The sequence below is a fragment of the Danio aesculapii genome, chromosome 7 (genome assembly GCF_903798145.1).
Source record: "Danio aesculapii chromosome 7, fDanAes4.1, whole genome shotgun sequence".
In the NCBI taxonomy this organism is placed as follows: Eukaryota; Metazoa; Chordata; class Actinopteri; order Cypriniformes; family Danionidae; genus Danio; species Danio aesculapii.
In genome coordinates this window covers 46,449,927-46,466,085 of record NC_079441.1, presented here as the reverse complement: position 1 = coordinate 46,466,085, position 16,159 = coordinate 46,449,927, and the positions used below count along the sequence as shown (strand labels likewise).

At 33.1% G+C, this 16,159-nt stretch overlaps 1 protein-coding gene across 1 annotated transcript in view; it reads left to right on the top strand.

Annotated features, from left to right (window-relative positions):
• Positions 1–16,159, top strand: part of si:ch211-186j3.6 (neural-cadherin) — a 440,558-nt gene that overhangs the window by 287,198 nt on the left and 137,201 nt on the right. The window contains 2 exon segments of the mRNA XM_056462007.1: positions 5,005–5,098; positions 9,479–9,663. Of these exon segments, the coding sequence (XP_056317982.1) occupies positions 5,005–5,098; positions 9,479–9,663 (279 nt within the window).

Here is a 16,159-nt window from a genome sequence, read left to right as displayed (position 1 = left end):
TATGTTTAGTTATTGTGTTTTCATACTTTGTTAATTATTATTTTTTATCATTACTAAATTAATTGATTAATAATTAATTATTTACAAACCCGGGATTTAAGAATAGTTGGTGGTTTTATAAGATCGTTCAAAATGCTTAAGTAATTGATTAAAAAACGATTTAAATTAAAATCTCATTATTGAGGCATGTAGTAATGGTAACTTTTATTTTTTTAATAAATGCTTTATTAAGTCAACTTCCAGTTGTGTGACCTAAACTAAATTTAAGACTATTTATGCTTTACAGATCCCATATAACTGACAATTAGAGGCTCAGTTGTATTCTAAACAGGAAAAAAAAAATTCTGCATCAAGTGAAAAATAAATCTTTGAAATCTTATCTAAAATAAAATTACTGTTCATTTTAAACATCTACATAACATTGAAAGGCTGCATCATATTATACTGTTAAATTAGTATATTGCTGTTTTTTATCCAATTTTGTGTTATATTTTGACACTTGCTATTCAGCAATGTTTAAACTTTAATGTAATTTTTTTTTTTCTATAAGATTGCAAAGATTTAATGTTCATTTGATACTGAGCCTTTAACTGTCATTTAAAGGGGATTTACAAAGCATGTAAAGTCCTCAGTTTAGATCTGGTCACAAAACTGAGTTAATAAAGCATTTATTAACATGCAAAGTAACTATTCATATATGCCTGAATAAAAAGAGATATGAATGTTTAATTGAATAGTTTATTAATAATGTACTTACACGTTCTGAAGGATCTTTAAATAACCATCAACTATTCCTAAATAACTAGTTTGTAAATAATGCAATACTTAATTAAGTAATGAAAAATTAACCATTAATAAAGTTTGAAACCACAATCATTAAGCACATTGCGTTTAAGTCAAAAACACAGCATTTGTATCTGCAGTTATAAACTGTGCACTAATGTCTGATAATTAATATTTAATTGATGAATGTTTAACAAATAATCAATTAACTATTTGCTAATGCTTAATGAGTCATATTGTGTGGTTATTAAAAAGTGTTACCAATTATGCTGATTAATAAAATATAGTCTATCAATTATGAATAAAGACATTGTATGCTTAAAAATTCTTACCCCAAGTCCCCAGTAATATATTTTGTAGCCTTGTCTAGGATTCTTCCTCAAACCTTACATTATTAGGTATGCACATCTTAATATAGTCCACACACAAAAAAATAATAACACACACACACACACACACACACACACACACACACACACACACACACACACACACACACACACAAACACAAGATTGTAGGATTTTATTTTGTAAAAGGCAACATACTGTACTGTTTATTTATTTATTTATTTTTATTTTTTTTACCTCAGTTTGCCACATATGAGCTTTTTAGAGTAACTCATTTAACAGCTCAATAAAAGTAATTATTCTTTTTAAAAATGTTACAAGATCGACATTTTAAGATTGACTGAAATGTTAGAGAATTACTGGGAGAAAAATGGTAAAACTTCAGTTCCTTCATCCCTTACTCTCTGGGTAGTTTCTTTCATGTTTTGTTGTTGTAGTCTGTCACTTGATCAGTTTTTACAATGATTTACTAAATGGGGGAGGCTGTTGTGTGAGAGACATTAAAAGCTGTTAACCAATAAAACCCAGTGTTACAAAAAAATTAAACAGGTTTACTTTTTTTTCTATCACTAAACATGCTGAGAATTGTTGAAAATATACATCTTGAGCATTGCTAATTTTGACCAAATGCAGTCAGCACTGGTGTCAGCAGGGAGTCACCATAATGTTGTTTGACTTTAGCATGCTGGGCGATTCAAATTGTAAATATTTTCCTGCCAAACTTGTTGCTATGATACGTTTTAGAGTGCGAATGACTATTATATCCAATTGTAGCCCACATTTTCTGAAAAAAAATGCATTTATTAGCTTTAACCAAGTTTTGTAATTTAGCTGCAGTAGTTCTTGGAGGTTTGTGTTGAAAATCTGTTAACATGTTACTTGCTAACACAATTAATTTCAGTTCAGCTACCCTACAAGAAATGTTTTATGCAACATAAAGGCATAGTTCACCCAAGAATGAAAGTCTACAAACTATTTACTCCCCCTCAAGTGGTTTCAAACCTTTTTGAGATTCTTTCCTCTGCCGAACACTAAAGAAGATATTGTTTGTAACCAAAACCTGTAAACCTGAAAACCTGTAACCATTGACTTCCATAGTAGGAAAAACAAATAATATGGAAGTAAATGGATTTACAAGTTCAAGGATTAAGGCAGTTCTGAAGACAAAAGAGGGTGCAGCACATGTATATATATGAGCAATATCACACGAGTAGACATGCGATGTTGCTGTATATCGGCACTGGTGGGAGGCAGGCATGCCTCAGTGTCCCATCAGTGACATTATACAGCCATATTGCAGTGCATAATCATGTATATAAAAAAGAAAATCAAGCACAGAAAGTCTAACAATCTATTTGTATGAGTATTTTGTATTTGTATTTTATATCACTACTTTCTTCCGCCATTCACATCTGTGCTGATGTCAGAACAGCAGAAACCGTTGCTACTTCACCAACGTCACTTTAGAGCTAGTATTTGAATGAGTCTGTAGCGTAATGTCTAAATGGAGGACAAAACAGGTGATTTTGCTCACATATTAAGTCTGAACGGCATGGAATGCTATCAGTCTAGAGACATTTCCCAGCATTTCTTTATTGCAATCAGGATATCACAATATTTAACCCCGAAAAAGCCAAAGCAAAGCAAACACTACTGGATTACTGTTGTGTTTGTGATAAGGAAAAACGCTAAACACTTGCAGGCATTTCTTCTTTCTTTTACTAAACTAGTCTGTAGTTTCTCCTCTAAGGGCTAATTATGCGGTCTTTGTCACCATCTTGTGGATGGACAATGTCAACTGTCTTAGCTCTGCTCAATGACGGGCTGATGGATGGTGACGCGCTGTATCTCCAAAATTATCAATATTTAAAATAGTTATATCTATCCTTATAAATAAACTGCATAGATGCAATCTAAACAACTACATTCTTTCCTAAAAAAGCCTCAATAGTACATTATGCTGTCCAACAGTTGCAATATTTGTCAAACTGTAGTAAGTTTACTGACCTGCTGTCACCCTATGTGGGTGGAGTAATACAGAAGGGTGAGGAGGCTGTACAAGTTATGATATTGCAGAATATCACACAGCTATCAGCCAATCAGATTCAAGAACCAGACAGAATTTTTTTTTTTAAATAAACCACATACATACACACATACATACTCACCGGCCACTTTATTAGGTACACCCTACTAGTAATTGTGTGTGTATGTATGTATATATATATATATATATATATATATATATATATATATATATATATATATATATATATATATATATATTTATACACACAATTGAAAAGCAAAAAACATTTTTAGAATCGTTTCAATGCTTGTCAGTTATTATGACAATATAATATTAGTTAATAATTACTCAAAATATTGTGATTGTTTTTTTAGAGACATTTGTCAGTTTTCATAATTCCAATTATAATCCCAAAACATAATTTTTTTTTCTGTTATTTGACCCATTGATACTGTATGCAGGCCAACTCAGTAATAAGAAATAGACAGGTTAGGTACAGTATGTTAGTCTCTGTTATGGCTGTCTTCAGTTTTTGGTGGCAGCATGTCAGCTAATATCAACACTGTTGACTAAAATCAATAACCACCTCTTTGCTAAGAAATGGCATGCAACTTTTTAGTTGTTTAGAAAAAGCTTTTTTGAGGCAAACCTGAAAACAAGTTTGCATTTATGTTTCTGTCAGTGTGCACATGTCAGTACAATCCTGTAGAGCAGGAGAATAATTAATTCATTAATTAATAATTAATGCATTAATTAATTTAGTTGGTAATTATGGAGCCTGTTTGTGACTTTTATACTGTTTGTTGTCTTTTTTGTTTATTTATTTAGGTACTTTTTCTATTGTAGGCTGTAAGGACCTTGGCAATGTGTGCAAGTTAACTACAAGAGTAGTCCTGTAACAATAGCTTGTAATAATGTTAGTTAATGCATTAAACAGATAAATTTCCCAAAATGGAAAAATGACTCACTATTTATTTAATCTCAAGTGGTTTTAAACCATTATGAGGTTTATTTTTTATTGTGTTTAACACAAAAGAAAACATTTTAAAGACCTGTAACCACTGACTTTTATTGTAGGACAAACAAATACAATGAAAGTCAGTGGTTACAGATTTTAGGAACAGCTGAAGGGTGAGTAAATGATGACAGAATTTTCATGTCTGGGTGAACTGTTCCTCTATCAAGACAAAACAATGAACAAGACATATGTGACAATATTTATTAGTAAAAAGCTAGTTTTGTATTACGTTTTTCTTAACTTGTTGCATTACTAATATAACTACTATACAATAGTAAATGTTTAACTATGATTAATAGTATCGTACATATACTGTTCATTCTTAGTTCATGTTGTTAAATGCATTAACTCAAATTAACTAATGGAACGTTATTGTAAAGTGTGACCATTAATACACCTTAATAATTAACCCTCTATGAGACTATTTATCTTTTTTATTAAATCACTACTATTTATTTCTATAATATTTAAGGCTTAAATCATTTTCCATCATTTGTTTTGTACATCTGACCTTTGAGTTTTGTTTTAGTTTGTTTTGTTTATCATTTATAACGGATTTTGTCCCATTAGGGTAAATAATTTTTGTAAACTTGTCTGAAACTGGTGATTGTGACACCACTATCTACATTTATACAGACTCTGTATATACAGCACAGCATGTCTGTTTACAGTTGTCATTTCACATAAGTCTATAGACAGTTCTGAATTCTTGCAGTGACATACTGTAGTGTTTCTACAGACACAAACATGCATTTATATACTGTACTGTATACTACACCTGATGCGCAATCTATGTTTTGACACATGGTTTTCTTTATAATGACAGGGAGAATGCCAACCAATGTGCTGGGAAAGGTTTACTCTCCAGATCCAGATGACTGGGATAACAAGACGTATGCCTTCGAGGGACATGTTCCTAAGTGAGACTTTCTCTTTTCTTCTCCACTCTACTTTCTAGCACCTTTTCCTTTCTGTCCACATCATTGCATCATCCCCTACACCTTGTTAACATGTTTATACAACTTTCACTGCACCCTTCCTCTCAAACATTTTCTTTCCTGCACCTTTTGTGATGCTAAGGGGTCAGGGGGTCTCTAAAAACAATGTCTAATCCGTGGTTTTCACATCCAAGCATCATTCATCTTCACTTTTTCTTTTTTACTGATGTTGTACATTTTTCTTGAGAGGTGAATACAATGATTAGATATTCTTGACAGGACCAGTGTTGATGTTTTGAGCACACAGGCACCTGAGCTCTCGCTTTCTGAAAGAACTCAATAAATAATTATATATATATATATATATATATATATATATATATATATATATATATATATATATATATATATATATATATATATATATATATATATATATATATATATATATGATTTTTTTTCATTTGAAGCTTAATACTTTGTTGTAACTTGAATTTAGCTACAGATGTGGCTATTTAGTTCTAATTTGAAAACCATTTGCTCACCAAGATTAGGCTTGTAAACATATTTTTGTGGAGGAACATTTTTTGAATCCACTGTAGCTTTAGCGCTTTAACAAGTTTTGGATAGGATTGTTTGTTCATCTTCCACCAGCCAAGAACATCCATTCCATTTTCCATGACGGTGGTTTTAATGTAGCAATTGACCACGTCATTTTCCATGTCAGCTTGCTGTACATTTTCCCACTCCCTAAAATTCGCTCTTTTTGACTTCTCTGTTTCACCTTTGCAGGGATGGGTTTCAAACGATTTGATTACTTTCTCACAATAATTAATTCCATTTTTTAATTTTACCACATTATATAAAAACATAAACACTTGTTTGAAGTCATAGAAAACATTTTTACCTGCAGTTTTTCCCAATCCGTTTCCCATTCCGTTTAAAAAAAAAAAAAAAAAAGCTGTTTGCACGATTTGATTAATGTCATTGTATCCAAATACTTTTTAAATAATATTATAAATTAATACAGTTTTAATATACTCTGTTGTTTATTGTTTTTAGAAAATATCTTAAATCTTTTTTTTCCCAAAAAAGCCTTTGTAAAATGAAAGTTTAAAATGGTTTTATCCATATATATTATACTGTATATACCTAAATCATTATAGCTTTTGTTTGTTTTATAATGGTTTATTTATTGTTTTTATTATATCTGATATTTATATGTCTTTAAATGATTTCAATATAGCTTAGGCTATTTTATCTAGAGCTTGTGTTGAGCCTACAAAAGTGGACAAATAGTTTGTAAAGTTTTATGTCTTTCTGTTGTATTAATATGTGACTACAAATATGCGTTCATTATCTCCAAAATAAAGAAACAAAGAAATCCAGCCGCTCACGGCATCGACAGAGCTGAATCGAGCACTCTTTTGCCCGTTCTCTCACGCACAAATACATGCATTTAAACGCGCATGTTTCATGCAAAAACACACCTTTTAAATGAGACAAAAACTATCGACAACTAAAAAGTCAATGGAATAGCAGACGTTCTTTGCACCACCTAGTGGTTATTGCGTAAAGCACAAAAATGTTTTTTATTTTATTATTTTTTTTTTTTAGAAAAGGTGGCCTTTGCTACTGCAGTACTATGCGTGTGACAATTTGCAGCACTGTTTTGTAGCCACATTTGTACTTATGTATACCTATACATTTTTTTTATACATATAAAATATGTTATGCTATTTTATGTTACATTGTTAAAATGCTATTTTAACCCAGGTTTTGTCAAACATTTTAAGTGAAATTCAATATAATGTGTAAATTATACTGAATTAAAGAGCCACTTTTATGGGTTTTTGAAAATGACCTTTCATGTAGTGTGTAACACAGCTCAAAGTGAATTGAAATATCCAGCTAAGGCTTTAATCTGAAAGTGCGCCGTGTTTAAATCTATTGATTCGTCTATTAAAGAGTAGACTGATAGTGGTTCGAACGAATTGTCGCTGGTACAAGTCTTTAGCCGTGTCGGCGTGACGACGATACAGAACTCAAGCCCCGCCCATTTGTTGCACATGCAGACCCGGGAAAATTGAAACCCCCAGCCCCGCCCACAAACACTGTAGAAAGAAAAAGAGGAAGACAATGATACAGATGGATGGGAAATTACGGGAGTTTTCCGGGAGAAATAACAAAAGGGAGGGTGGCGGGAGAGCTGAAATACAGGAGACTACCCGGAAAAAAATGTGTTGATAGGTATGCTCACACATACACTCTGACTACTTCACATTTGTTGATAAACCGTTTTGGGCATTTCTCTCTGTTTGCGCTTAACGCAATCCGTCAATCGCAATATACTGGGTCATCGGACCAATCAGCGCAGATTAGTATCGTGCTATGAAGGGGTTTCTAAACAAATTAATCGATGGTAGAAACTTGATGGTAGAATGTGTGCACCTTTATGTAAACTCTTAGTGAATATATGTAACTTAAATATTGACTTAATTGAACCACTTTAGATAATCATGTTAGCCATAGCAGCAGCTAGAAACCAACAGCTAGAAATAAATGAAAACTATTGATAAGCATTCAACAGTTCATGATGTATAAGGTAAAGCCCCACTGTGTCTAGAAATAAAATAAGACATACATTGAGTCTCATGGATCATATATGTGAGTGATCCCCTTCCATTGAATTGGTTCTATCACTCCCCTGTCTCTCCACCCCACCATGTGTAGTGAGTGCACTGCATCATCCAGCTGGAGGCTGCACACTGGTGGCAGTGTGGAAAGGCCCCCGTCATGATTGTAAAGCGCTTTGGGTGTATGGCCATACACAATAAATGCGCTATATAAATACACATTACTGCTTACTAGATTTATCTTTCCTAAAACACTAAGATTCCTGGTCACCATTAAAAGATTGAGAGTGCTAAAATGTCAGTCAATCACTTTTTAGATTGACTAATATTGAGAGTTTGGGGACTGGTAGTTATTATTATTATCATTATTATTATTATTATTATTATTATGAAAGAAATGCAGAATGTCAAGCTAGCATTAAAGTTTCTAAAATATGCAGAGATTGAATTAAAAACTAGGATTAGCATTGGTACTGTTGCATGACATTGATGGAATGTTTCCTTTCAGTCAATAAATTATTATTACTGTATTCGGATGCCCAATCGGTTTTCTTGTGGTTCTTAATAGAAAATTAAATCACAATGGTCGGATGTTATGCTTGATTAATTTTCTTTGTTGGAAGGTTGAATGTGCTGGCTCAAATAATTTGTTAAACCCTGTATATTTACACAAAAGGGTGAATTTAAGGTAAGATGTGTAGCAGAAAACGCATACTTATCCTTTAAGTGTGAGCAGTTGTTTACACTGTAAAAAATGCAGGGTTCCCCAAAACTTATTCATGTTGTCCCAGCACAAATCCATTAAGTTAACATAACTAATTTAAGTTTCCCAAAGAAAGTCTCTAGAGTTGTTGTCAAGTTTTCCCTCTCTACTAAAGACACGCACTGGAATCACAGGAGTTAACAATAAGTCATGTATTTATTTACTTACAATGACACTTACAACAAGCACTGAACCTTACACTCATGACGTTCAAAACCAGACAACGAACCAAGTAAACACAGGGATATAAATACACAGGGCATAATTGAACTGATACCAAACAGGGGAAAAACACAGGTGAAACTAATGAACATCTTGAAATAGCGGGAACAAAAGGATCACATAATACAAACAAACACACAGGGAGCATGTAAACATGGGGAAAAATCACATGACAAACACAGAAACCCGACAGTTGTGATGTTTTAGCTTATTTTAAATAAGCAGTTTGAACAAGCAGCAAAATGCATTTCTTTAAGTCGATGTGCTGTTTAAGTTGGGTTCAAAAGTTGACATTAATAATAATTGTGTGAATCAAATTAATAGGATATTCTTGAGTTCAGAATAATTTATGTTGACATCGGTGAAATCTGAACGTCTATGCCATTCATCTGCCACTCACGGTTGTTGTAATATAAAGGATTCACCCTCCACTTTTCTTCATTCCCTAGTTTTACCTTCGCATAACCCAGAATCATCTCTCAGCTTTCACACCAGCCCTTTATTGAAATGCATTCACTCTAGTCACAGTTGGAATGATATTGAATTGTTGATCTCTTCATTTTACACTTTGGCCTTTTTGTGTTGTTGTTGTTTTTTGCAAAGTATTCGCTGAAAATAAATGATGGTTATACTGTATAGCTTGGAAATCAGTAACAAATACATAGTCTCAGAGAAAATAACAGATAAGAGTATCCAATCACACGATCACTATTTTAATCCTGTTATTTTCCCCCCCTACAGTTATTTCATCCTGAACAAGCGGACAGGGTTTCTCATCATAAAGGAAAACGCCCCTCCCGGCAGTTACGAATTTCAAGTGCGAGTATCAGACGGCGTTTGGCCAGATGCCGTCTCTAGTGTGAAAGTGAATGTGAGAGAGCTACGGGACGATGCCATCTACAATTCAGCCTCCTTGAGATTAGCAGGTACAGGTGACATTTGACAAGTGACAACATGACATAGTTATAAAAACATCACAAGACTACTAAGTGTAGTCTTGTCATCAGTGCTATATCAGTGCAGTCAAATCATCAGTGCTATATTTTTACACATAATTCTTATTCAATTTTTTATTTAAATCTCCCCAGTTATCTGAAAATTATTCAGAAAGAACATAATGTGCTGTATATTGTATAGTTATTTGCATATGTAATTGTGATTGATCCTGGCTTCAATGCATCCTTTTAACCATATATAGCCTCCATGACACTGTGAAGGCATGGGATGTCTGTTATGCTCTGGTACTTCTGCACAGTGTACAAAAAAAAAAAAGATGCAAGCTCAGTTTCATGACAACAGCAGCTCTTATGCAGCATTTCCTTCATGCAGAACTACAAGTATGGTTATATTAGCAAAATTGTTTCTGGATTTTGCGACCAAGAAAGATCTATTCCCTATAGACCATATGCATGGACTGTTCTTAAAAGCTTTTGAAGTAATATATGTAATATATCAGCTGGGAAATTTCCAGTAAAATGTCATTTGCTGGTAGGATGGTATATTCATTCTGAGGTATAGCGTAAACAGCATTAATAGAGTGTAGTCAGTGACAAAATCAATCCTAGCCTAATTAAATTTATCCTGAATGGATTATTTTTCTGACTATATAAAGATATAAAACAGTCTCTTCTTTATTCCAGTTGACTATATGCACTAAAAGCAAAATGAGATGCTAAATGGAAAATTTCTGATGAAGTGTAAGTTGTAGCTTTAACAGCATCAATAGTGTAAAACTATAATATTAATCAGAATGTAGTCAGAACTAGCATTAACCTAGTTTTTTAAATGTAAATGACACAAGATCTAAGCATTGTGAAGGGACATCAGCCAAGCATTTACAAGCAATTTAATCTTCATGCCATATTCATGCTATATTATATATACAGTTGAAGTCAGAACTATTATCCCCCCTGAAATATTACCCCCACTCCCACTTAATTTTTCCCCAATTTATGTTTAACAGAGAGATTTTTTCAGCACATTTCTGAACATAACAGTTTTAATAACTCATTTCTAATAACTGATTTATTTTATCTTTGCCATGATGACAGTAAATAATATTTCATTTAATATTTTTCAAGACACGTCTATATAGCTTAAAGTTACATTTAAAGGCTTAACTAGGTTAACTAGGTTGACTAGGCAGGTTAGGGTAATTAGGCAAGTTATTGTATAATGATAGTTTGTTCTGTAGACTATCAAAAAATATGTAGCTTAAAGGGGCTAATAATTTTGACTTTAAAAGGGTTTTAAAAAATAAAGAATGCTTTTATTCTAGCCAAAATAAAACAAATAAGACTTTCTCCAGAAGAAAAAATAGTATCAGACATACTGTGAAAAATCCATGCTCTGTTAAACATCATTTGGGAAATATTTTTAAAAAAGTAAAAAAAAAAAAAAAAAATCAAAGAGGGGCTAATAATTCTGACTTGTATAGATTAGTGATTAGTATAGATAGATTACTGTATAGATTAGTGATTAGTGAAGATTGGAATGTATCTACATCTTAGAACTGGAAGCTTTAAATGCTATTTACCATTGTTTTGCTATTATCAAACGGCAAAAATTTACATTTGCATTTATACATTTAGTAGAGGCTATGGGACACGATTTACTATTTGTTCAAAGTACACATTTTGCCAGTGTGTGTGCTCCCTGTAATCAAAATCATGATTGTTGCACTGTTACAGAGTCAAGCTACACAGGTTTCAAACTGTTTCATTGATGAAAGGACACTTCCATACTTGGATTGCTTTACTTGCATTAGGATAACTATTTTAATAAATTATATGGGTTGAAAAGTCACTAACTACCTACACTGCCAGTCAAAAGTTTGTTAAAAATAAAGAAAATGATTCTGTTCATCAATGTGGCATTTGTTCAAAGTCCAAAAAAAAAAAAGTTAAATTGTTAAATATGTAAATTTTAAATAACTGATTTCTTATTGTATGTAGTTTCAAATGAAATTATTACTCCTGTCATTATTACTCTTATTACTATCACCATTAATAGGAATAATAATAATAATAATAATAATAATAATAATAATAATAATAATAATAATAATTAATATTAGTGATTTCTAAAGGATCATGTGACTCTGAAGACTGGAGGGAGTAATGAAGCTGAAAATTCATCTTTAAAATCACTGGAATAAATGATTGAATTAAATGATGAACTACTTTTGAACATTTATTTCATAGTGCAATAACATTTCACAATTTTACAACTTGTACTGTATTTTTGATGAAACAAACGAAGCCTTGGTGAGCAGGGTGAGCTTATTTTAAAACATTTAAAAATCCTAAACTTTTGACCAGTAGTGTATATGGCTGTAAATGTTGGGGAACAGGATGTCCAACCTTCTATCAGGATTTGACCATGGATGGATCTTGTAAAGAATGCCACCTCTGCAGCTGACTGGAGTGCCCAAGCTGGCATACTGAAAACCAGAACATTGCATATAGCACTTTGTCAATAGTGTTCAAATAGATGAAGCACAGCTCACACAGAAATTACATTCAAACCGAGCAGCTTTTTGTTGGTGAATGCTGCAAATTTGTGTGACCGACTTGAAAATGAACAAAATTTGCTTGAGGAAATCCTTCACCCTCATTCAACTTCCCAGTCACATGGATTCCTGTTAGAATTACTGGATTTCACTAACAACATTTTGCCCAACAGAGACAAATGCGGTCATACCTCAAAACCTGAAAGCGAAACTTACCTACGATCATACTATTCTTAGTCCTTTTAGAAATGCAAATAGTGTTGTAAAGTGATGCAGCTTTAAGTGTTACTTCCAATTCGGTGCATTTTAAAGGCTTAAACTAAATTAACTCATAATGATTGTCACTCTAGAGCACTGTTGTTGAGAATGGAGAATGGAGTCTGTTGTCCACTCCTTTTTTATTCAAAGGCATTAAAATTGTTTGATGGTCTGGAATCTGGATCTATGTTGATTGTGTGCCATGTTGTGGCAGTAAAACCCGTGGCCATATTGACTTCAGTGACATTATGACAGCCAGCGTTTTAATGAAAACAAGACTGAGCCGAAATGAAATGTACTATAGCTGAGGATTTTGTAGTTTTAAGACTATTAAAGTGGAGGAAAAGGCCATGTGGGAGATGGAGAGATGGAATATAAAATGTAAGCCAATACCAAAGTCATAAGCCTATAAAGAGATTTTTCTTTGATTTTAGCTGCGCAACTGAATTTACGGCAGGCACGACATAATAGAAAACTGTTTTCTGCCGTCTGTTTATTACCGCTCGATGCGACTTCACAAATAACTTTATATGTATTGTAACATTTGTGTCTCTGTCAGATGATGTCAGATTGTGTATTAATGCCACACAATAATCTCTGATAATCCCTAATTGAACCATCATTATACGTTGCACAAAAACACAACAATCTAAGCTATTATTATTGGATTTTTATAGTTGGGTCAGATAATCTACTGTGGACTGTTTGACCCATGCTTGTCCCAATTTTTCTGTTTATGCTTTAAATAATAATGTGATTTGCTATTCCTCACCCAGGAATAGTTCTGAAGTAATATATACAGTGAGGGAAAAAAAAGGATTTAACACTGCATGCTTTTGAATTTTTGTATTTTTAATTTTTTTTTTCTGGGAAATATATTGAAAAGTAGCTGTTGGCATGGAATTAAACCAGATTTTGGTAAAAACCCAAACTATACATATATATATATATATATATATATATATATATATATATATATATATATATATATATATTTAAAATGTTTTTTTGGTGATGGCAGCTTAAAGACACCTCTCATATGAAGATTAAAATCATGCATTGCTCAGGTGTGAGGTTTTTCTTTCGCAGACTTCTGATCTTTAATTTGTATTTTCTATTGGATTCCAGTCAGGTTGGGTCATTGTATAGCTTGATTTTCTTTGTTTTAAATCTGTTGGCTGTGTTTTGGATCATTGTCTTGGTGAAATGTCCACCCTGGTTTCATCTTCATCCTCCTGCTAATGTGGAAGTTGGACTGAAGCAGCTAATACTCATTTACAATGACGAAGGGCAGAGGGTGGCTGAATAACTACTGAGAAATTTCAGCTGCTATCTGGGCTTTTACTGCTTTTCTACTGCCCCCCTCCTTCATGTGTTCAATACTTTTTTTCCCTGCGTCATTTCATTTTATTACACATAACAGTAAACAAATTAGATTTGTTTTCTTTGCATATATGAATTTCTTTGGCTGTTACCAACATCTAGTGTAATTTCAAGTAAACCTTTAGAAATATGTTTTCTGAGAAAAAAAAAATCTTATTTGCCCTGACCATTCATTATTAATTTGCATGTCCATTTTAATTATGCATATATAAATGTATAATGTATAAATGTATAGATTGATTTATAATAGGTATTTCATTACAAAAATATCTAACATTGTTCTTACATGCATATGAATAAGTGTGATTTCAGCTTAATAATAATACATTAAAAAAAACAAAAGCCAATTGTCGCTATATATTGACTCCATATTGGTCAAAAAGCTGTGCTTAAACACACCAAAAAGACTGTTACAAACTAGCATGTTAGTTACAGTATGTGCCTACATGTAGGGAATTACCTGTGTGTATCAATAGGCAATTGTATATTTCTCATTCAAAAAGGGAAAATAAAATTAGGACTGCAATATACAAACTGTAAACTTTATACAAATGGTAACTAAATAGTGCTCGCTTACCATTTTGATTGTCAATTAAGTTGATGCATTTTCTTTAGCCAATTGTTCAGGTTTGCATAGACAGTAACATTAGAACATCTTTCAGTCTGTGCTGTCTTGACTTCTTTGGTCACATTCACAAATTATTGATTGATTGATTGATTGATTGATTGATTGATTGATTGATTGATTGATTGATTGATTGATTGATTGATTGATTGATTGATTGATTGATTGATTGATTGATTGATTGATTGATTCGTCCGTCCGTTCGTTTGTTTGTTTGTTTGTTCGTTTATTCGTTCATTGCTTCATTGATTTTTCATGCACTCATGGCCTTGAAACCAATTGAACACACTGGATTGGGAAAAATTTCCACAGATAAGCCTGCACCAACACAGGAAATACACCCCAAAAATCAACCCTATAATGCCTCAAGACCTTTCTGATTAGAATTGCAACAGTTGAGCAAAAACCGAACAAGGTTCAATGCAGCTTTTGGTTTCAGAGAGAGCGTCTGTTTGTACTTCAGGCATTGTTTAAAATGCACATGAAAATGGCATCAGTCAATGGAGGTATGGGCTAATGTTCTTGCCAAATACTTAAGCTGTTTATTTCCCTGGAGCCCCGTCTCAACATGCATTGAATTCTGGGCTAACTGAGAGTTCGACTTTCGTACTATTTACTGCCTCCTTGACATTTGAAATCCTATTTCAGGAGCAAATGTTGAAGGCGGTGGAGAGTCGTAAGGCCTGTTTAATGCTGCTTCTTTGAGATTATAGCTTGCTCTGTGAATCCCAGAAAGTGAACTGATTGTAAGGCAAAAGATGATGGAAAGTATGTGCAGAAGTTCTTTAGACACCCATGCTAGCTCATGGAGATAACCAAACATGGGCTCACAAACTCACTTGTTATCATAACCTCTGCTCTGCCTATGCACAAACAGGGCACACACATTTATATATAAACTTCCACATTCTGCAGGCCATGCAACATGAAATGCTTTTTGAGATTGCACTTTTGAGGCATCTGTGTGCTTAGCCAGTGTGGACGCATCTTTAGAAAATGCACACTATTTTGATTCTCATCTTACTGACTAACACTGACTTCCCCTCTACAATGGAACTTTGTGATAATAATAAAAAGAGAAGGTGGGACAATATTAATATCCATTCAGTGGGATTAATTTACCAGTTCAGAAAGACATATTGAGCAACAGACTGTTCCCCCAATATGCACAGACTAAAACCTAGTTCACACTCCATGACTTTAAACATTAGCAGATCGCTGTACCGTTCAGATTATATTGTTGATTTTGTGTCTTTAAAGGTGCACTGAAGAGTATGTGCAATTGTATTTGATATTTGAAGTAATCTAACTGAAACACGAAGAGTGGGTTGGACGTAGATTAGCTCCTCCCCTTTAAAAAAATAAACCGCCAATAGCTCTGTTAGTGAGAGTGGTTAAGCTTAAATGCATCAACTGAAAAGCCATTGAGAAGCATCTTGAAGGGCAGGGGCATGTAAGATATTGGAGAGCATTTCATTGGTCAGGATTTGATGAAGTATGAGGTGACATGAAAAAATTGTTGCTCCATTAAGGCGGATGTAACGAATTGCAAGCTTTCTAGGTGTATATAAATTTTATATCTCCACCAAACTATCAAGTTTTTTATACTTTGTTGAAGTCTAGGAAAAAATCGGATTGAAGTTCA